Genomic DNA, 21791 nt, shown 5'->3' on the forward strand with positions numbered 1-21791 from the left:
ATGCTTTTGATAGGCTGACATGAGGGAACTGGAATATTATCAATATTCTGTATCAATGCTTATTCCAGTTTAGACCCACTGAAGCCAGTGAACTGAATTGGCTTAAACTGGTGTCCTTTGGCTTAGCAGGAGGTTTGAATGTACTGTACAAATTCATTTAATTCCTCCACTTAGGTTATTCATCTTATTTATATTAGTATTATATAACGCCAGCAACTTAGCATAGAGGGAGGGTGCTTATTACTTCTGTTGTAGTGTGAGAACTATGCTTAAGTGATTACCTTGTAGACAAGGTTGTGCAATGACTTACTTGTAATAACTTACTTTAAAGGCGTCTGGCTTGGTGAATAGCCTAATTTTCTCATAAACAATAGTAAATCATAGGCTATAAGCTGAAGAAAACTGGCCAGTTTGCTTTTCTGCTGAAAGACAAGAATGTAAAAAAATAAAATAAAAGGATAAGTTCATGAATTTTGTTTGTTTATTTTAAATATTCATAGGTTGCTTTTCTCAAGGCAGCAAGCAACAACATAAACATAACTTTATAAATAAAATTACAATGGCATTACACTATATTAGAAACTTTAGATGATAGGCAGCAAGGTCATACTTGGAGAAGACCCACTGAAAACACTGAAATGAGTACATTGAGCATGTCTAACAATGGAGATCACCCTTTAAAATAAAATAAAAAGTTATGCAGCGCTTTTAAAAATTGTGTTCGAAAATTTGCAAATATCGTAGCTAGGTAAGGAAGCATAGAATTTTATATCAATCAAACTTTTGCCTTTTAATTCAATACTGTACTTCATTTAAATATAGCTGATACTATATTTAATTTTGCCCGATTCTTGCTTACACTTTAGCTTCAGTTTCTCCTCTATTTAAGATGCCCATAACATCCATAGTCAGTATGTTCCTATTCTTGCTTGATTGCTAAGAATTGTGACTTCTGTGCCCAGAGGTCGTGTTTCTCTTTCCCAGTGCTACACATCTGGCCATACTGACTATATTACAAGATCATGATAATAGGAGTTCCCCTTTGTCCCTTTGTCCTTTATCATCTGTCCACTGCAGTAATAAACATAAGCTAAGCCAGTGAGCTTCCTGGTAAGACACTTGCCTCAACTTCGAAAGAACTGATAAACATTCCTCCCACACCTGGATTTGCTGATGACATACAGTTTTAATTTCATTTGGCATCTTATCAGGCAAGGACAGCAAAATCCAGTCTGCTTAGTAAATGCTTTTGCAAAATCAATCCAAGGGTTGCCATAACAGGCCGCTGCTTATCTCGAGCATCATCTGGCATTCTCATTACCCAGTGAATCAATTAATTTTTTTTTCTCTTCTTGTGAAAGTCTGCCTAATTCACCACTAAGGCTCTATTTGTGATTCAGAGTGATTCAACAGTAGTTTCCCAGCCTTTGATATCAGGCTAATTCCTCTGTAATGCATTGTCTCAGGGGTTCTCAAACTGTGATTGGGCTTCAATCAAGTGCTCCACAGCACGTCAGTGAAGAACACTTACAATTTGACTTCTATGGATTTCCAATCATAATACAATATATAAGAAATAAAAGAACCACTAAAAATCATTTATAATCATGCAACATCTAGCACAGTTCATTACAGTTGCTTAAAATATTATTATTACCAATTATTATAATTATTACCAGGATCCCCGCAGCAGTTTTCATAAAGTCTGTGGGGGACAGAGGGAGTTTGGGAAATTTTGTATTATCATAAACATTTTTCAAATGAAACAGTCTCTAGCTTCCTCATCACTTTGATACTATTCTATAAAGTAAATCCACTGGTCACTGTTCTATAAAGTAAATCCACTGGTCTCCATTTGCCATTGCTTCTGAGATCAGTTAAAGTTATGGTGGTAGACTTGATTTCTCTTTCTTTAAAATGATTGCTGCACCTTATTTAGTAAGATGCTCCCCTTTTTGTTGAGAATTCAACCTAGGACTGCAGATGTTCTTGATGCAGACATCCTTTATTTTCTGTTTACTTAGTCACAGTAATTTATATGTGGAATCAGTTTCCATAATGGTCTGTTTTCTTTATAGCTTTGTGATGAATAACAATTAAAGTGAAAGCTTGCTTTAAAATACACTTTATTTACCACTGCAGTGTTAATTGATTAATCAAACTACCCATTTAGGCTGCAATCCTGTACACACCTAGGAATATGTCCCTCTGAATTCATTGAGAGCTACTAAGTTTAAGCTGATAATCTACCCAAAAAGTGGCATTGATTAATTTGACATTAATATTACTTAAAATGTATTTTTAAAATGTGTGTATTGCTACAAAGCAGGATGACAAAGAAGCTACAAAGCAGGATGATAAAATACAAAAAATCCAACATTTTATATGACAATTTAATTATTTTCTAATTAGATGAACATAGACTGTCTCTGCACTTTACCTTTCTGTACCATTAAAACACCTGTAAGCAGTAGAAACTTTCCACTGTTATATAGCTGAAATTGGAAGAAATCTTTGTAACTGAGCATAGTGTACCAGAGACTCAGTATGCCCAGTGCTATTTTTCTAGAAAAAGGTGCCAGAACTCACCACAAACGCCTCCCTTGTTCTCTTATAATGACAATGGCTCCTGAGAAGTGCTGGAACTGAGTTCCAGTGAGTTCTGGCTGAAAAAAAACCTGAATATGCCCAAAGCATTACAGAAATACAGTGGTACCTCCAGTTGTGCACGGGATCCGTTCTGGAGCTCCGGTTGGATCCCAAGGTGTGCGTATCCGGAGGTGCCGCTTCTACGCATGGCACAGTTTAGCACTTCTGCACATGCGGTGAAACCCGGAAAAATACTTCCAGGTTTGCCGCGCACATATCCCGAAGGATACGTAACTGGAAGTGAACGTAAGTAAAGGTTCCACTGTATAATACAAAATATACATGAAGGGCATTTAGTTGCAATGGGAGCTTTCATATTTGTCCACTAAGCATGCAGACATAGGATGGGCTCACCTGTAACGCTACACCATTTATTTATTTATTTATTTATTTATTTACTTACTTACTTACTTACTTACTGCTTGATTGTAAATAGAACCTCCGAGCAGTTTACTCTAAGCCAGGCACTGGTCCTGTTAGCTAGAGGTGATGGGAGTTGTAGTCCCAAAACAGCTGGCGGGCCAAGTTTGGCCATGCCTGCTCTAATTCATTGTTTGTGTTAGCCATGGTTTGGTTAAGAAGCCAAACAAATGATCACACCAACCAGGATTCTTCCTACTTCCCTTCCCAACACCACACCTTCTGTCCAATATCTGGAATGCCTACATGATGCCCTTGTGCTAGCATTGCCCACCATGTCATCCGCCTGCTTTGTCACTGGTTGGCTGACCAACACATCTGAGGTTAGGAGTGTGGTAACTGTAGAGTGTCTCTTTCTTGATTGGGGTTTGCCTCTCTAGGTGTGCTTACCTGGCGTCTAGTCTGATGTCTTGATGGATCTGGGAAAGACTTTTCTTTTAATTTGCCCAGCCATTTCAGCACATTGAATAGTTGTTTAATTTCTGTTTCAATTTTACTTTTTTGTTTTTATTTCATAAAATTTATATACCACTTGAGTGTAGGAAAAAATTCAAATTTTTATGATTCAGCCTAGCTTTATTTGGTACTTTATTTGGTACTGTTCCTTTGCTTTATGTAATTTTTTTTTTTTTACTCTATACTATATAGGGGTTTTTTTTGGGGGGGGGGTTACTATAACTTATCTTGGGATCATATACTGAAGGATGGCTTATACATATCCCAAAACAGCCTCAATTGTCATTTACTGTAGGAAATATACACTGGCCATGCCTATAATAATGGTCTCAGGCCTACTTTAATGCTCTCCTTTACGACAGCTATTTTTTTCACCGCTACCAAAGGGGGCTGATTTGAGGAAAGCACATTAGAGCATTGTGCAATCTACAAAAATCCCCTATTATCTTGCTTAAATTCATCAAAATGTTAACCAGTTTGCCAACATTCTGTCAGTGTTGTTGAACATCTCTATTAATTCCTCCCAGTAGCATTAAAAAACCAAAGTATTTTTGGCCTGGTTGGGAGGGGGGATGCCAAATATATACAGTGAAGAATTGTTGTAGTTACAACACTGTCATGCCTTTTGTTTTATTTACTTGGTAACAAAATTACTGTTTTGCAAAACTGGACTGCCTCTTTAATTAGAGCTAAAAACAAGTGTGTGTCCACTCCCTCACTAGTCACTGTGGCGGTGAAACTTTTTCTTGAAACTTTATTTGCACTTTAGGACCTTCTATAGGAGGTATGGGGAGATAATATTTTTTCAATCCATGCTTGGGAATGAAGTGAAAAAAATCCAAAGTTAATTTTATGGTGTTTTCACAAATATCACTGTCAGCTTTTCAGTCTGAAAGGGGCCTCTTGTGGATATGGAAGTGGTAGAGAGCAGGAGAAAGAATAATTTGAAAATATCTACATTTTAGCTACTGGGTATGTTTAATTTTATTTGAAAAATGTTGCTTGGGGAGGACTGCTTACACTATTTTTATGCCACCTGACCTGCTCAGGTATCTGTACCTTTCTGTGCTTTGTGAAAATGTGATCTTCCCTTCTGAATTGAAGCTCAGTTAAGAAAAATATCTGATAAGATCTGATTCAGCAGGCAAGATCAGATTTTTGCAAGGCACAGCTGGGAAACTATAAGAAACAGGGTGTCTTTACCTGGAGGGTGCAAGGAGTGCGGGGCACATGGGCACCAAATTCTGGGGGGTGCCAGGCTGCCACCGACTGCGCCCTGGTGGCTGTGTGGCTGGACTCCGGCATCACTCCGAATTTGCGATGGCCGGATCTGGAGGAGAAGGCAGTACAGGGCCACTCCCTCCCCCGGCCCCTTCCATGGGCTGCTCAGCCGCGGGGTCTGGCGGTGATTCGCTTCACTCCACCTTTGCAATGCCCCCCCCCACCTGGCACAGCCAATCAGGTACTGGGGCTCTGCCGCCACTATCCACCACCTCCTCCGCCACCGGAGGAGAAAACCCCGCGGTGCCCCAAGCATGACCAGCCTCAACCTGCTGCTCCGAACGGGCAGCCAGAGAGGAAGGAGAAACGTAAGGAGTCCCGCCATGTGGCCCCAGGCTGGTCTGGTCTAGGCTGCGGACCTTGGTGCACAGAGCTGCACTCTACGTGGCTTTTCCACAGCTCCATCCCACATGCAACACAGTTTTCGCCCAGGGCACGCACAGAGGTCTCCTGGTGCTTGGCTTTCCCCGGGCAGGAACATGGGAAGTGGTTAGTCACAAGATCAGTTGTGTTAAAATTTGGAGGCGCTGTGTGGATCTTTGCACCCCGGCGGTGCATATGCTAAAGACGGCCCTGATAAGAAAAACTCTCAGATACAATACAGTTAAAATATGGGTTAAGCAAAAGTGTGCATGAACACTTAGTCTTTAAGGTTCCCCAGTACTCTTTGTTGTTTTTGCTACTATGGACTAACACAACTACTTCTCTGGAAATGGTTTCCAGGGCTGCTTTATGTGCATGCTATCACTGGATCTCATTTTGCTGATGAGCTTAATTTTAATGAATTTTGTTAATGGCTTCTATATTTAGCACTCGAGTACAAGATATTTGAAACCCTTTGACTTTGTGAAAAATTGCTCCCTGACTTCTTTAGCAATAAGCTACTTTTTATTGTGATATTGCAAGTGTTCTGAATGTTGTAAGACCTGTTGGTGCATTTTGATGATTGCACTGAAAACATGTTATGGGAAAGGGAGGCAACCAGCTGATGTTGGGGCCTCTTTGGAAATGTTATGCTTATAGTAAGTTATAAATAGAATTCTTAGGGAAAATAACTTTTCACAATATATGTAACTAAGAAAAAGTAGGTGGCTCATTCTTATCCTTAATATAATCCTCAGTGTTACAATCCTCACTGTTAAGGGGGCAGCCTACAACTGACTAATTTTTATTTTAAACTGGGACTTCTTTCCTCACTCTTCTACAATCTTAACTACTCACCCCATCCAGCATTACAGATGCGTGCTTTGAAAAACACAGGAAGCTTTACAGAGCCAGAGTGGTGTAGTGGTTAAGAGCGGTAGATTTGTAATCTGGGGAACCGGGTTCGCTTCCATGCTCCTCCACACGCAGCTGCTGGGTGACCTTGGGCTAGTCACACTTCTTTGAAGTCTCTCAGCCCCACTCACCTCACAGAGTGTTTGTTGTGGGGGAGGAAGGGAAAGGAGAATGTTAGCCGCTTTGAGACTCCTTCGGGTAGTGATAAAGCGGGATATCAAATCCAAACTCTTCTTCTTCTTCTTCTAAAATGAGGAAAACAATGGCTTTGCATCAAGACCTGGAAGTCTGGATTCTGTGTGTGGAGTTTTTTGTTTTTTGTTTTGCTTCAGTGTGAAAGGAGACAAGCAAAACCAATTTTAACCATGTGACCAGTGGAGTATTTCCCCCCCAGAAACTGAGATAAGATTTTAAATACTAACAATGCTTGAGCATTAATAATTTTATTGTTCACTTATTCTAAACTCCAGGAATATTTGCCATTTCAGTATAGGTATTACAAAATAAAATCAGAAGATAATGTACCTCAAAAACATACTTTTAAGATTAGTCAGCTTTTTGTGTCAATTATTCTGTGAAAAGCATTTAGTTTTACATTAAAATTTCTGAAAGTATTTTTCATTACTTTGGAGCTGCGACTTCTAAAATAGAGAATATTTAGATAAGTGAAATTTTAATTCCATCATCAATCAATATATCATTGCAGTCTTGTTAAATTAGACTCCAGAAAAAGCTCTCTTAATAAGCAGTGTGCCGAGTTAATTCAGATTGCCAACATATTTCTTTATAAAGCCCTAGTGTTGTCCTCTAAGAGATCTTAGGTTTCATTTTGGAGAGAATTGATTTACAATGTTTAGCTCAACTTGGTATAAAATACTAATGGTTGAAGTCTGGAAATACCTTGGAGAACTTCCCTAATACCTTGGAGAACTTCTGTCAATGACAGTGGACAATTCAGGGGTCAAAAACCCTTCAGTTAAGAGAAGAGCTAATATACTTGCACTTACTCATCTTGGAGAAGCATGCATTTGCTCGGGGGCAATACAAACCAAGTACTGAGCATGGCCAGCAAGATGTGACCTTTCTATTTAAAACAATGAGGACTTTGAAAACCTAACTATTTAATGCAAATCCAATGGATTTTCACAAAAATAGGGAAAGACAAACTACACAAATTTTGGATGCATTTGAAGGGGAAAGAAAACAAGCAGACAGTATGTATTTATGGTATGGAACAGTAGATAATCATTAGACTTGATTATTTTTCACCATTGTCAGGTGCTGTTGCGGTTGCTCGAGAGTAACCAGGCAGGACTCCGACCTGTCTTTTACAGGCTTTATTTTGGTGCAAACTATTTACAGTGAAGAGCGTCATAAGTTCCTGTCTGGCTCAATCGCTAACAGAATCTGGGAGTGGTCTGTTTTTGTACCTCCCCCAACATAAAAGTTTCGTCACCTCCAGCCATTTCCGCCTCTCTCTGCGCCTCAGACTACTGCGCATGATGGGCGATGGCAAGGGCGTGCTTCCCTCCTCTCCGGCTTGCTCAGGCGTGGTGTTAAGGCTCTTACTAGCATCCTCTGGTCCTTGCACCTCTTCTCCACTGGAGGTGGGGCTTTCCTCCTCACCGGTAAAGGAACTGCTTCGCAAGATTTTTGGAGGCTCCCTGTAACACAACTGCCCCTCTATCTCTCGCCTCTGAGCCGATGGCAGTTCCCTGACAACCATGTCTGTGTTAAATTTGGCCATATTACAATACTTGTCATATATATACTATAATAATTTTTGGAAACATTGTGCCAATTGTCTTCATCTTATTAACATTTAGACCATTCAGGGTTTTTAATGGGGGAATGCAGTTTGGCTTGCATGAGCTAGGTTGACAACTTCATATGTTTTATAATTTTTAATAGGCTGCAAAGTGGTTTTTAAAACTCAGTAACAGAACTATTACATTGTTCAATCCTAATTCTGAATTACAACCACAGCCGCCTTTTTTAATTATGAGAAGAGATTGTACCAAGATAATGCAAAATTGCAAAACCTATAGGAATGCAGAAAGAGCAGTCGGCAACATTGACTGCATTTCCAAGAACGTGTATCTTGATATGAATACAGAATAAGGCGAGGCATTTTACTAAAAGCCTTTTTTTCCGCAGGGAAAAAAAATCTGTCTTGAAAAGAGGGGATTTTAGTCAAGATTGTTCAGCAAAAAGGGTTTTCTTTCAGTTTTTCTGATGTTACAACTGCTGTGATTTCATGCCTTCTTTATACACAAATCATCTGTATGGTCGATGCAGCCATTCTCTTTAGTGGACTATGCAGATAAAATGTGTGCAATACTTCAACACAGCATTGTGTTAATATCAATATTCTCACAGTATAGTTTTAAAATATTGTTTGTACCTATGAGAGTGTAGTGTGATTGGGAGAAAATTGTCTTCTGCACTCTCATTTCAATTAACTATATCTTGCTGTGGTTTCAAATGTATTTTATGTACCGTATTTTTTGCTCCATAACACTCACTTTTTTACTCCTAGAAAGTAAGGGGAAATGTCTGTGCGTGTTATGGAGCGAATGCCTATGGATGGTGGGGGGATCTGCTGCAGTCGTGAGCAGAGGATCCATGGTTCCCCTTCCCTCCTCCGTGGCTCGCTTTGAAACAGCACAGCGGGAGAAGAGCCGCTGAGTGGGGAGGAGAGAGGGACAGAGAGCCTGCTTGCTTTAAAGGAGCAAAACAGGAGAGGAGCCTTCTCCTCTTATACCCCTCACCTGCATTATTAGCAGCATCCTTCTCCACACACCCCACGTGTGCTCCTTGTCCCTTGAGTGCTTTTCCTTCCCTCCCCACTTAAAACGTGGTTACAAAGCACAGATCCACATGGATCCTCAGGATTTTTGCACTGGGTCACCCCAAATTCACCATCAGATCACATGTCTGTGGCCACAGCATGAACCACAAAAATCATACATCCACTGTTTCGTTTAGAATATTTTTTTTCTTGTTTTCCTCCTCTAAAAACTATGTGCGTGTTATGGTCGGGTGCATGTTATAGAGCGAAAAATATGGTATATATTGTAAAGCAGCCAAATAACTTGTATCATATATAAACATGCAGCGCAGGAACAAACAGGCTGTGCCGCAGGTGTGGGCTGCTTAAATGGGCAAGGGGCGGATTCAAGGGAAGCTCAACGTCAGCTCCATTGGCTCCGCCCCCTGGCACAGCCCACCTCCCAGCCTGCATCCCCATTCGCCAAAGCAGGGTGCAGGCTAAGATCCAGCTCCTGATAGGCGGCAGGGGTTTATGCCCCCTCCACCTATCAGGAGGGCACTGCCATTTGAATTCCACCATCGGGGCCCCAGTGAAGCTTCTTCCGTCCAGCAATTCTGCTGCAACAAGAGAGGTGAACGGACTTGCTGTGGTTTCAAATGTATTTTATGTATATATTGTGAAGCAGCTAAATAACTTGTATCAGTATACAAACATTCTCCTGAAACAAGGCAGTAGGAAATGTGGCTACTTGCGCCTCCCTGTCCATCAACCCTACTTTTAATTGTACACCTGGAATGCTAATGAGAACTAATTTGTGTGAAATATTTGTTTACATATTTTAAAAGTGCTTGCAATAGCTGCTGTGATAATTAAGGACTTAAGGTATCTATTGAAGTCTCCCTCTCTAATTCTTTGTAATAAGTTTCTATCTTTTGGGGAGGTGCTTTTAGAAAAATACCTGTTTCCTTAACCATTATTTTTCAGGTGTCTCAATCTGTGACTCATGTTCTTAAGTGGATGCTAACTGAGTCTGTGTACTGAATGGAACATATCAGTCAGCTTGGGCAGTGTTTTGTTTATGAGATTCTCTTGGAAGGAAATCAAAAAGGCAGTTAAGCGGTGGGAGGATCAGGGTTAATAGATGTATTGCATTAATGCACACATGACTGCAGCTTTCAAATCCTTCTCTGCTTGCTGTTCTGAAAAAAGCAAAACTAAACTAACATCACAATGGTAAGACAACTAATACTTTTAATGTCTATATTGTTTCTTGACTTGATATTATCTTTTTCTGAGTTTAGCCATAAAGCCTATCCTGTGTGACATTTGGGGCGGGGGGGAATTGTAATTGGTTCTGTTTTATAAAATTACAACAGAAATAGAATGAAGAATTTGCTTTGGGAACATGTTTTGCTGTTGTGTGTGTAGAAGCTGAGATCAGGCATGTCTTCCCAACCTTGCTTACTGTACTGTGTTCTGTAGCGATTTCTAATCACTTGAATAAACATGAAGAATTTCATTTCACTTTCATTCATAACTTCCTCTTTACATTGTCTGGATGGCTCCACAAATAAACTTTGGCTTCATCTTGGAAGTAAGTCACATAGAGCAAAATTTGTCTTTCTTCTGATAGAGGAAGGGTTAGTCATTTAGAATATATTTTTTATTGATGAAACAATGTGCCTAAATTTTCTGATAAATTCTCTGAGAACTGTAGCTTTGAACTGTGGCTAAATGTAGGAATATGGTAGTTTTATGGTGGTTAAGCTATGATTTCTGAAGAAAATAACAAATAGTACTGGGATTCTCATCTAATTTCATTCTGGAGCTCAGTGTTGTCCCTTCTGATTCCTTGGTAAAGCCAGTCTTAACAACAAGGTATATGTTTAAAGCAAAATCAAAACAAAACCATATTGTTAAAAGAAGCCTAAGAAATGGTCATATGCAAGATTTTACTTTCTTAGCTGAGATTTTGTGGGAAGGTGTTCTATAAGAAAAACCTGAGAGATGTCTAGGTGAGTCTGCAAACACAAATTAGATCAGTGTAGCTGTTTAAAAAGTTTGAATACCCTGGTGCATTATGCAACATAGTTGGGGTTTTTTTTAGAAATAAAGACCAATCATTTTTGTTTCTGTGATTTCTCTCTTCTTCCCCAATTAAGCTCTGTCTTATCATTCTGCCATTCATTGTGCTCTATTAAGTTATTTCACTTCATCTCTCTGTCTCTCTTTGTTGGCTATGTTATGGAAGAAAAATCAAACTTATTTATGTTTCTCTTCATTAGAATATACTTGTGTTAACATGTTTACAATGCAAATACAAGCAAAATATGACTTTGACCCAATCCAACATATTTGCTGTAGTGCAGACAAAAGGATCCCCCAAAAGCAAAACAGAGCCTGTTGGGCATCCTATATTATCTCTTTTGCCTCACCAACACATACACACACCAGGGGAAGAGAGCATTCTGTTGAACTCAAATATTGATCCCCTCTATCCTCCCTTTCTGACCAAGAAACATATAGAAGCATACTCAAAGAATTTGCTGAGCACTCAGGTTCTTCAGGTACTCCAGTTGCCTTGTTTATGTTCTGTATTCAGTGTATCCTTGAAAACAAGTAGAAAAATGTACTAGTTCACACACAAAAATTAGCTTGCCTCCCATTTATATCCTAAAAGAAAACGCAATAACCCACTTATGTAATTATTTGCTGCCTTGCTCTTAGGAGGCTATTATTATTCATCACAAGTAACTAGGTAAGTGGCAATTTTCAAGCCTGAACATATAGCTGATAATGAATTATTGCACATGATGAAGAAGACTGTGACACTCCTTTCGTCAAAAAAAGTGATAATGACTGGTAAGCTTCTTTGCAACAGATGATTCCATAAAGCAGTTTCTAGAACTGTGGGCAACAGTTGTGCTCTGGAAACCAAGTTAATGCCTATTCTGCATTATTAATGCAGTTCCTCATTATTATTAATCTCTGTATAACTGGGATGAGTGGACCTTAGACTTGTTAGAGCTATTTCATTTTTCATTATAACCCTAATATCTGCCAGTCAAGGTATACAGAAGGCAGCTTGAGCACTGAACCTGCTTTGGAAGTGAACTCAATGCATTTCAGAAACACATACTGTCATTTCACCTGTATTTAGCTAAGGAAGATCCTGTTTTTCTGGTTTAGAGGAGAAGCTGAGTGTTCACAGTACTGATTGGCTGGTCCTTGTGTCATCAATGAAGCAACTCAACTGTGTGTGCAGCACTGATTGTCCAGCACTTGTGTCAGTCACAAAGCCTTTCACCTCTCTATTGGAGCAGTTGTAAAGGACTTGTGCACACCAAAGTTTAATGGAGATTTATCTCTCTTGCTTTTTGGTGAGGTGGCTTTTCCTCAACTAGATTTGATTTTGTCAATCAGCAGATACAGTAATATGATAAGGGAAGAAAATCCCACATAAAGTTGCACGTTACTGAACGATATGGGCCTTTTCTTTCTTTTTTTCACGCATGATGAGGTTTAACTGGGTGCCATCTATTGCCACACCACCTACTTTAATTTTGTTTCCATCAGCCCAAAGCAAAGAATGTTGCCTGCCCCCACCAGTTGTTGTTGAAGGCATGTTTGTGGTAATTTTGGATTTTATTTTTAAACCATTCTTTTTGTGGAGAAAGGCTATTGCATAAAATAGCTGTATTTAAAAATTGCCCTGCTTGCAGCAATACACACAAATTTTTAACTGCTTTTTGAGCAAATCTGAAATACTGGAAACATTCTGTTTAGCTCTGTACTGGCACCTTTTAAAAAAAAAACCCAACGTATACCCATACTCGTGCCCACAAGGGACCCCTGGTTTCCAGGACTTATGGTGGGTGAGGCACTAACTGTGGGGAGAAAAACACATTGTATTGCACAAACAATGAGGGAGATTGTAGAAAAACCCAACTGAAGTGGAGCCCAAGAAAATTATAAGAGACAAGAACAGAGAAAGAACTGTGAGTGGAGGGGGGCCTCTTTCCCTATCCTTTGGACCCCCTAGGAAACTTGATAAACCTGCTGCATCTGGAACTGGGTATAGAGAGTGCAGCTGAATGGTACTCAGCTGTGGGCAGCCTGAGGAAGTACCATCCACCCTGGACCTGCCCATAAAAAGCAAGTCTAGAGTAAGAGACTAGGGTAATGCCCACTGTTTCCAGGAACTCTTCTCATTCTGAGAATTTTACGTGTGAGCTGAGAATTTGTTTGGACCCCAGATGAGAACCTGGGAGTTGAGAGGGAGCAGTGTCAGAAGGAAAACAAATTGATATTATTATATATGTATTAGCAACGTTGCATTAATGTAATGTTTTTATATATAACTGTGCATCTTTGTAATATATTGTTGATGTTGTGTGTTGCTTCTTTTTTTGCACACTGTTAGAGATATTTTAAATATATTAAGTAGTATAGAAATTAAATAATCAGTCAATCAAGCTCTGTCTACTATACTGCAAATATCAAAACAGATTTGGGAGGCATAAAATAGAAAGTGCTCATGTGTGGTTGAAGGGGCACAAACGTGCACAAGGAAACAATGCGTATTTGGGTAAAATACTGAAAGAAAAATGGTGGCTTTAAGCAACAGCAGAGATTTGAATAAAGCAGGAATGAAGGAAGACTGAAGGAAAAACTGGTGATTTTAAACAATGGCAGAGGTTTGAGAAACTGAGTGGGGTGGAACTGGCAGTTTAAAACAAGGTTTGAATAGAGTGAGAAGGGATTTGGGAATAGCTCTGTTGTGTTAGCTTCTGTGTTGTACCCATTTCTACCATTTCTCCTGATTAAAACTGGCTTCTTTGTCTTACAAAAACAACAACTCTGTCACTCCATCCTTGCTTTACTCAAATCTCTGTCATTGTTTATAACCACTTTTTTTAAAAAATAATTTTTATTAAGGTTTTAAACAACAAAGAAAGAGAAAAAGACATACACAATACATATAACAACATCACACACAAAAAACAACACAAAATTCAACAATAAAGAAAAACAAAAAACATAACAATTAAAAACAATATCTCTTTTCCATTTCCATTTTTAAATTACTTATTTTCTGGACTTCCTCATACCTCCCTCTTTTGTATTCCAATCCAAATTATTTGTCCAGCAGTTTCTTTTCCACTTTTTTAATCCCAATCTTTAATTTAATAAAATATTAAAATATATAACTTCAACTTCTTTAAACCTAATCCTTGGTCTTAGTATCATATAACGTTAAAATTTTCCCTCTTAGTATCAAATTTCCATTTCTTTAAACATCTTTAATCTTAATCTTTAATCTTAGTCTATCATTAACTTTAACCTGTACAGCTGGAAACCACTTATTTTCAATCCAACATCACTCTAACATTCCTTAATTTTGCAGTGTTTCTGAAGATAATCTTTGAATTTCTTCCAATCTTCCTCCATCGACTCTTCTCCCTGGTCACGGATTCTACCAGTCATTTCTGCCAATTCCATATAGTCCATAAGTTTCATCTGCCATTCCTCCAGCGTGGGAAGTTCTTGTGTCTTCCAATACTTTGCGATGAGTATTCTTGCTGCTGTTGTTGCATACATAAAGAAAGTTCTATCCTTTTTTACCACCATTTGGCCGACTATGCCCAGGAGGAAGGCCTCTGGTTTCTTAGGGAAGGTATACTTAAATACCTATAACCACTTTTTTTTTTTTTTTAACCTCAGTGCCACTCAACTTTACTCAAACATCTGCTATTGATGTGAGTACAAGCTCTTACTGTATCATTTGAATGATACACTATCAACATAGGGCTCATGTGCAAAGGGGATTGCAGAATAGGAAAGGCACTGTGGCATGGAAATGTGGGGTGGTCTGAGTGCAAGAGAGTTGAAAAAAGAGGAAGGAGGAGGTAGGAAAAAGGAGTGACAATCATAATTAGGGTGCAAATGGAGTTGCAAAAAATAATAGGAGGCATGGGAATGAGGTTGAAGATTAAAGCAGGGGCATGAAAGGGTTTAAAGTATAGGCTTAGGTGGTGGCTGCATAATTGGACAGTAGGTGAAAAGGGTGCTTAGAAGTTGCAGAGTGTGGGAGGAGAAAGATGCAGGTTACCATGGGGGTTGTGCAAGTGGGGTTGCAGTAGAGGAGGAGGAGGAGCCATAGACATTTGGTGCAGGTGAAAATGGACATAAAGAGGGGCTGAAGGATAGAAGAGAGAAATTGCTTCAGAAATGGGGTTTGGAAGGGGCAAAGTGAGCTTTAGTCGTTGCATGGGTTGGGAAAGGGAAGCTTTAGGGCAGCCCTTCTCAACCTTTGGTCCCCAGATGTTGTTGGACTATAGCTCCCATCATCCCTGAGCACTGGTCCCACTAGCTAGGGATGATGGGAGTTGTAGCCCAACAACATCTGGGGGTACAAGGTTTAGAAAGGCTGCTCTCTAGTAAGTTAATGTGGGCAGAATCACAGTGAGATTAATGAGCACAGTAAGCAAGGTAGAGCCCCTAGTTTAGAAATATTTACTTTCTGATACTGTGTAAAAGTTAGGCTTATCAGAAGGCAAATAACCATGTTGCCCTGTGGTTCTGAATGAATCACTCATCTGGATATTTTCCAAATTTGGAACAATGATTCATAAAGATAAACCTTAGCCCCTGCTATGATTTGGATCAGAATCCCTACTTCACCATTTATCTTCTGAGAAAAGCTCCCATAGTGAATAGCAGGCATGGGCAATTACAACTGTGACTGTGGTAGAGGCCTCCTCATCCCACCCCAAGGTTCTGGTCTGACTCCCCACTTCCTTATTTTTTTTAAAGGCTATGCAAGGACAAACTGCATGGCAAAAGTCATTTGAGTAACTCCTTTGTCTATATCAGGAATGATAAAATGATTTGATTACATGCAATGCAAAAGCATCACAAAATCCACCCTCACTCTCATCAGAGCCTGACTGGAAAGAGAAAAATAAAGATCAGATGAGCACATCTTGCAGATGTACAACAGGTAATCTTTTCTGCAGAAGAGGACTCTGGACTTATAGAAAGCTTTATTTCTCATACCCATACTAGAAGTGTGTGATGCACGTAGTGTATGTATAAAACATTAATACACAAAGGTCAGGATTAATATTAGCCAGAGGCATCTGCTCTTCCCCTGCCCTGAATAGATCTACTCAGAGTAGATCTATTGAAATGAATGGACCTAACTTAGTCATGTACTTTTCAGTGGATCTATTCTGATTAAAACTTAGTAGAATACCACCCATAGTCTTTTAGGACTCTGTTGCTTTCACTGTGCAGACTAAAACAGAAACACATAAAGTTTTGTTGCTTAATGTTTTAACAGCTGCTTTTTATACATTATTATGTTAGAAACAAAGCTGAGGAATGTGAAAGTGACATAACACAATCTGTCTAAAAAGCTAAGCATTTTTAACTTCAGTCACCAACTTAAATCAGTGTTTAAATTTGATTGGGTTGTGTCGTTTTTAAAGAGTCTGTTTTCATGACATTAATCTGCCCTGCCCTGCAGCTGACAGACTCTCCAAGCTATATTTCATCACATATCAGGAACAATGGCAAATATTCAGTGACATATTTTGCTGTGGCCTTAAGGCTTGTAACTGGCTCTGGTTGACACAAGTTCACTTGTCATTCATAAGTGAAGGCGATTAGCACTGTCAAGAGATGAGCTGGGGGCAGAATTCATTGATGGGTATCCATAGTTAATAAACCATGTTTGTTCCCCAATTGGTACTGAGTAAAAGCTTCAAAAGGATCTCCTCCTTAATTTTCAAAACAAATTTATAGTCTTTAAAGCTGCAGAAATAAGGACATGGAACTTGCCTAATGAAATCTGAGAAATGGAAGGAGTTCCTTGCCTCTCCTTATAACAGTAGAATTATAAACAAACTAATTACTCTGCCTCTACACAGGTCACAGAATTTAGCTCCTCCTTGCAAAAGACTTAGATTTCTGTTTAAGCTTAAAGTCCATAGCAGATAGCAAGTTACAGGAAAGAGAAGAGAAGAAGCAGAGTCAAGTGAACTATGACTGGAAGTTTGTCTTGCACTGTTGGTCAGTAAAGATGTGCTTAGGAAATCCCACTGGGTAATAAGAGTAGTGAACCTGTGGCCCTTGATACTAGAACTTCCATCATTCCTGGCTGCTAGCCATGCTGGCTGGTGTTGATGGGAGACTGAGTCCAACATTATCTGGATGGCCACAGCTTTCATTTACTGAAGGGACAGTCCAAGGGGAACATAATCTAGAGCAGAGCTTTCCAAACTCTGTCATGACATGTTAAGTGTGTCAGCTGCAGTTTGTAGGTGTGTCGTGCGAATGCTCCTCTTGGGGCTGGAAAGGGGTTAGTTTAACTTCCAGTATGCTAGTAAAACTGAATTACTGGGCCATGAAATGATGTATGTCTAAAAAGTGTGACACCAACGTTAAAAGTTTGGAAAGCTCTGATCTAGAGTCTAAACCCATGCAGTGTAATATGAAAACAGACTTAAAGGGCACCGTTAACCAGCATCTGTAACGGTACAATCCGCCCTACAACTACTTGCAAAGGCAAGGTTGGGTTTTGGCTTCCTTTTCTCTGAGCTGATTGTGTGGAGGTTGTCTAATTATTTTAACCAGGCAGAGGCAGGCTGTTTAATCTAGACTTTTGAAAAAAAGGGCCCTTGGTAGAGCTTCCCACTTATTTTGATTTAGTGGGAGTGGCTCCACCTTTCTGAATTTATACATCTTAGTCTACTGAATAGCAATGACCATTGACTGTCATTGTGATCAATTAAGCCAGCAGAAATTGTATTTTGTTGCAAAAGCAATTCAGCAGGTATAAGAACACTGCCTTCCTGTGCTGTTGAGTTTGTTTTGCAGTGCTCATTTTGCATTTTAGACAAATGAAGCTAAAAGCTTTCTGGTATATACATTTCATGAATATGTACAAAGAATTTATTTGCTAGTACCTCTTCTGTCTCCCCCTGTGTATAAGTGAAACAATAAAGTAAGTAATTTTGGGGACGGAGTGAGGGTAATGGAAGTGGAAAAGTTTGTTCAATCAGAACTCTACATTCATACCAGACTTTTTTGAAATTGGTGCTTTATAAATAAGGCAACTTCAGACATGGCATGTTGGCAGTGATTTTTTGTTTGTTTGTTTTAAATCCAACAAGAGCTCTTGGCTTTTCACATCAAAGTTTGTCGGTTTTGCTTGAGGCAGCTTTTTGTCCTGAATAGATGGAAATAGGCTGGGCAGAAAAGCACTTCATATTGCTCAGACTTGTGCAGGGCAATCAGCAGCGTGGAAATATCTTTGCATTTCATGGGCATTTGCTGTGTTTGTTGGCACCCTTCCCTTTTCACCTCTAGAAAATTCTGCCTGTCTCCTTGGCACCTCTGAGCAATCAGCCTTCTCCGCCTTTACGCTTTCCTCTGCCTTTACTTAGGCTGGAGAGGCCCTCATGAAATGATGGCGCGCCCTTCCTCCTGCTGCCAGTGGTTAATTTTTAAAAGGAGACATGCACTCTCTTATTACACGAGATGCGCTGGAAACAGGTTTTTCGGGGCTGAGTGACCAGGGGATCAAATGTTTTCCACTACACTTCAGGTTGATTTCTGAGGGCGTGTGGGGTTCTCTTTAACTCCCAAAAGATGCTGAGGCTCAGACGTGCCTAGAAGCCGCGTCCTATGAGACTTGCGCCCTGATACACGTCCCAGATTCCTCTACCCGCTGTAGGCCTGACCTGGATGGAGGAGGCACGAGGGAAACCTCTCTCTTTGACGCCCTTCCTTCCCCGGGCGCCCAGGTCCCACGTGGCTCCTTCTTCCGTGCGCCGTCTTCAGCGTCGCGCTCTCCTCGGCTCGGACCCCATGGGCGGTGACCGGAACTCCGCCGTCCTACCTGAGGCGCCCGTGCCAGGGAGAGAGCAGCTGCTGTTGGCGCTGCAGGCGGAGGCGGGCACCGCTCGCTCGCTCGGGCGTGGCAGGCAGGCAAGCTCTGGCATTCAGACAGTTGGCGCCTCCGCAGGAGCCGGCTTTTGGCGCTCTCCTCTCGAGAGCTCCCCGCGCCGACTAAACGGGAAGCTCCTCTGAGGTGTCCGGCAAGTTCCGGACTGAGGCTGCCGAAGGAGGAGCGCGAGCGAGCGGTCATTAGCTAGTGAGTACAAAGCAAACCCAGCGCGGTTTCTCAATGGGCCGGAGAAGGGCGGGAAATGGACGTCGTTGGCGCGCGGGAGAAGTTGCCGCGAAATCCCTGCGGGCCAGAGAGGAGCCTTATCTCCCCAGTTTTGCCGAAGGGTGGGGTGGGGTGGGGGACTACAAACGCTTCCTGCCTCTCATTGGGCGGCAAGGATGCCCTAGCCATAGACCTGAAGGGAGCAAGAGCTAGCTGGTTGGAAACCGCGCACCTGGGGCCGAAGTCCGCTTTCGCTCAATCACGGCAGCCCTTGAAGCCGGAAGGGGCCTCAATTGCAAGCCCAGGGCCCCCCCGCCCTCGTGGCATCCAGATGCTTTTTTTAGGTGAGCGCGCGGAAAGAACTGGAGATGGATCCTCGTCCTCTCTAGGCAGTTGGTCGCATGGCGTCTTGCTGGGCTGTAGAGTTTAAACGCTTCCCTCCTTTCGCAACACAATTATTGGATTGTTGCCAAATATCACAGGATTATCGATGTACGCTGAAAGAATGGGGGAAATAGCTTTGTTTAAAAGAAAACTAAACGTATCTCCTAACAACGATTATAGTTCAGGCTAAATGCATTGCAATCTAGAATTTGTTTTATTTTTGTCTTGAATACTAAAAAAATGCTTGTTTTTATCCATGCCACAGATTTTAAGGTGACACAAACTGTGGCTGATAAAAGGAACATTTATACAACTTTTAACCTTCATACAAATTTTAGCAAAACTACTGCAGAAGTTTACTGCTAAAGGTGCCCTCTGATTTACCTTTACTTCAGTATCAAAGACACATTCCTGCTTAAGGCAGGTGCATACATAAAATGTAAGCAATTCCTGTAAGTGTTTATATGCTTCATTCATTTGACTAAAGATACGAGGAAGTTTATGAATGTTTGCATTATAAGTCTTAACATAATAATTATGTTAATGTGAATCATATTTAACTAAAAATGATGATTATGTTACATGTAAAGATAATCTTTTCATAGAAAATTCTATGGTTCAGTGAACAATTCAATTTCAGGGTGTGTGTTTTTCAACATATAAATGTTTAGTAATGAATTATGTGTCTTGAAAGAAACATTTAGTCTAACTTTTTTTCCTTTTCTTGTTCTTCTTTTTCAGTCCAAAACATCCTCTGCAGAGTCTTATAAGGAAGAAAACAAAAAGAAGCCAGTTTTGGGAAAGTTTGGAAATTTTTTTACTACAGGGAGAAGAAAAAATCCCAAAAACACATTAGAAGCTTCTTTAAGACCAAGTGTTAAAAGTGCAAGCTCGGGTTCGCCTCACAAGGGTATCGCTCCACTGGCATCAATAGATATTGAAGACTTTAAAGATCTGTCTAAAAGTGAGGAATCTCTTATTGACCAGGTTTGCGATCAGGACCAGGAAGGGATACGGAATACTGTTAAAGACACAGAAGAATATCTCTCCAAAAGGGATCTGACACGATTGTATAATGATATTGTTTCAGAATGGAACACTAAAGGAATTAATTCTGACAGTGAATTGTCATCTGATTGGCGCAGCAGTAGTGAGACAATAAAAAATACATTATTTGATAGCAATCTTACACTTCAGACACTGGAAGCAGAGAATGATCTAGTCACTGACACAAAAAATACTACAACTCCAGATTTCTTTAGAAGTTTAACTAATATATCCAGTGAGGACCTAGAACATAACATATTAAACCACAAGGAATTAGTGGATGTTCATTCATGTTCAGAATCAGAATATGCACCATCAGAGGAGCCATCTATTTTGGAGTCCAGTGAACGTGCCCACACTTCTAGAGTGTTGACATTGGATATTTTTCTTCGTAGAGCTGAACAACCATATTCCAATGAACCAGTGACTGTTGTATTAGACGACTGTAGTAACACAATGGATAAAAAATCTGCAGTAAGGAGATCTGGAAAGAGGAGAAAATCTCAGTCCTCCGGTGACATGCCAAATGGGGACAGAAATGTAACTGAGAATACTGCAAAAGAAGAACCTGTTTTTGATGGTATTGCTTCAGATTTGGTTTCAGAAAAAATAACCACCCCTGAAAGAAAAGCTAAGACTTCTCAACAGATGAATTCTCCCACAACTAACCATGACACAAGGACTGGAAGTAATCACAAGGGACTTACTAAGACAGAGTTAGAGAAAAACAAGCAGCAGACCCCTACTTCATCCCCATACAGGAGGAAATCCTTAAAAAAGAATCAACCTGACACAAGTCCTCTTTCACCCACAGGCTTGAAGAGTCATGGGAAAGATTCATCCACCAAACGACAGATTGAAGGTGCAACAGATAGTAATCCAATATCAAAATGTACTTCAGCAGAGAAGCTTTCTTCTGGCGAAAGCACTGTAGAGACTCCTAAAATTTCTTCTATAGGCATCACAGACAATAGCACCGTGTCACATTCTGAAAGAAGAACAGAGTCTAAGGTACCAGATATTGTCAACAATTCTGATGGCAGTGCTTTGCTGCGCACTGACAAGCAAAGAAATGGCGAGTTGGGAACTACAAATGGAAAGCAAAGTACCTCTGGTTTGGATGGTGCAAAAGAGAGAAATCCATGCTTTGATGTTTCCAGAACTGTCACAACAAAAGTTAGTCTGTAAGTAGTTTCATATTTTAAATTACATTGCTTGTTGCAATAAGATGTTCATTAAATCCCTTGATAAACATGTATTATAATTGCTAAATCTGTATCCTAATTGCATGGATTCCATGTCAGTATAATATTTTGACTACCT

General features: G+C 40.2%; 2 protein-coding genes across 4 annotated transcripts in view; one reads left to right on the plus strand and one right to left on the minus strand.

Annotated features, from left to right (window-relative positions):
* Nucleotides 1-21791, plus strand: part of CRYBG1 (crystallin beta-gamma domain containing 1) — a 97509-nt gene that overhangs the window by 36596 nt on the left and 39122 nt on the right. The window contains exons 1-2 of one of the 2 annotated variants that reach the window (XM_080999932.1): nucleotides 10073-10090; nucleotides 20163-21652. In XM_080999932.1, the coding sequence (XP_080856058.1) occupies nucleotides 10088-10090; nucleotides 20163-21652 (1493 nt within the window). In that variant the 5' untranslated portion in view covers nucleotides 10073-10087. Of the gene's footprint in view, nucleotides 1-10072; nucleotides 10091-20162; nucleotides 21653-21791 lie in introns of those variants that run through there. The other variant, XM_080999931.1, reaches the window with a different exon arrangement.
* The window catches only part of RTN4IP1 (reticulon 4 interacting protein 1), a 110083-nt gene continuing 107790 nt past the window's right edge, over nucleotides 19499-21791 (minus strand). Inside the window, exon 10 of one of the 2 annotated variants that reach the window (XM_080999973.1) lies at nucleotides 19499-19534. In XM_080999973.1, the coding sequence (XP_080856099.1) occupies nucleotides 19514-19534 (21 nt within the window). In that variant the 3' untranslated portion in view covers nucleotides 19499-19513. The remainder of the gene's footprint in view (nucleotides 19535-21791) is intronic. The other variant, XM_080999970.1, reaches the window with a different exon arrangement.

This window comes from Podarcis pityusensis (assembly GCF_964106645.2).
Source record: "Podarcis pityusensis genome assembly, chromosome: 3".
NCBI lineage: Eukaryota > Metazoa > Chordata > Lepidosauria > Squamata > Lacertidae > Podarcis > Podarcis pityusensis.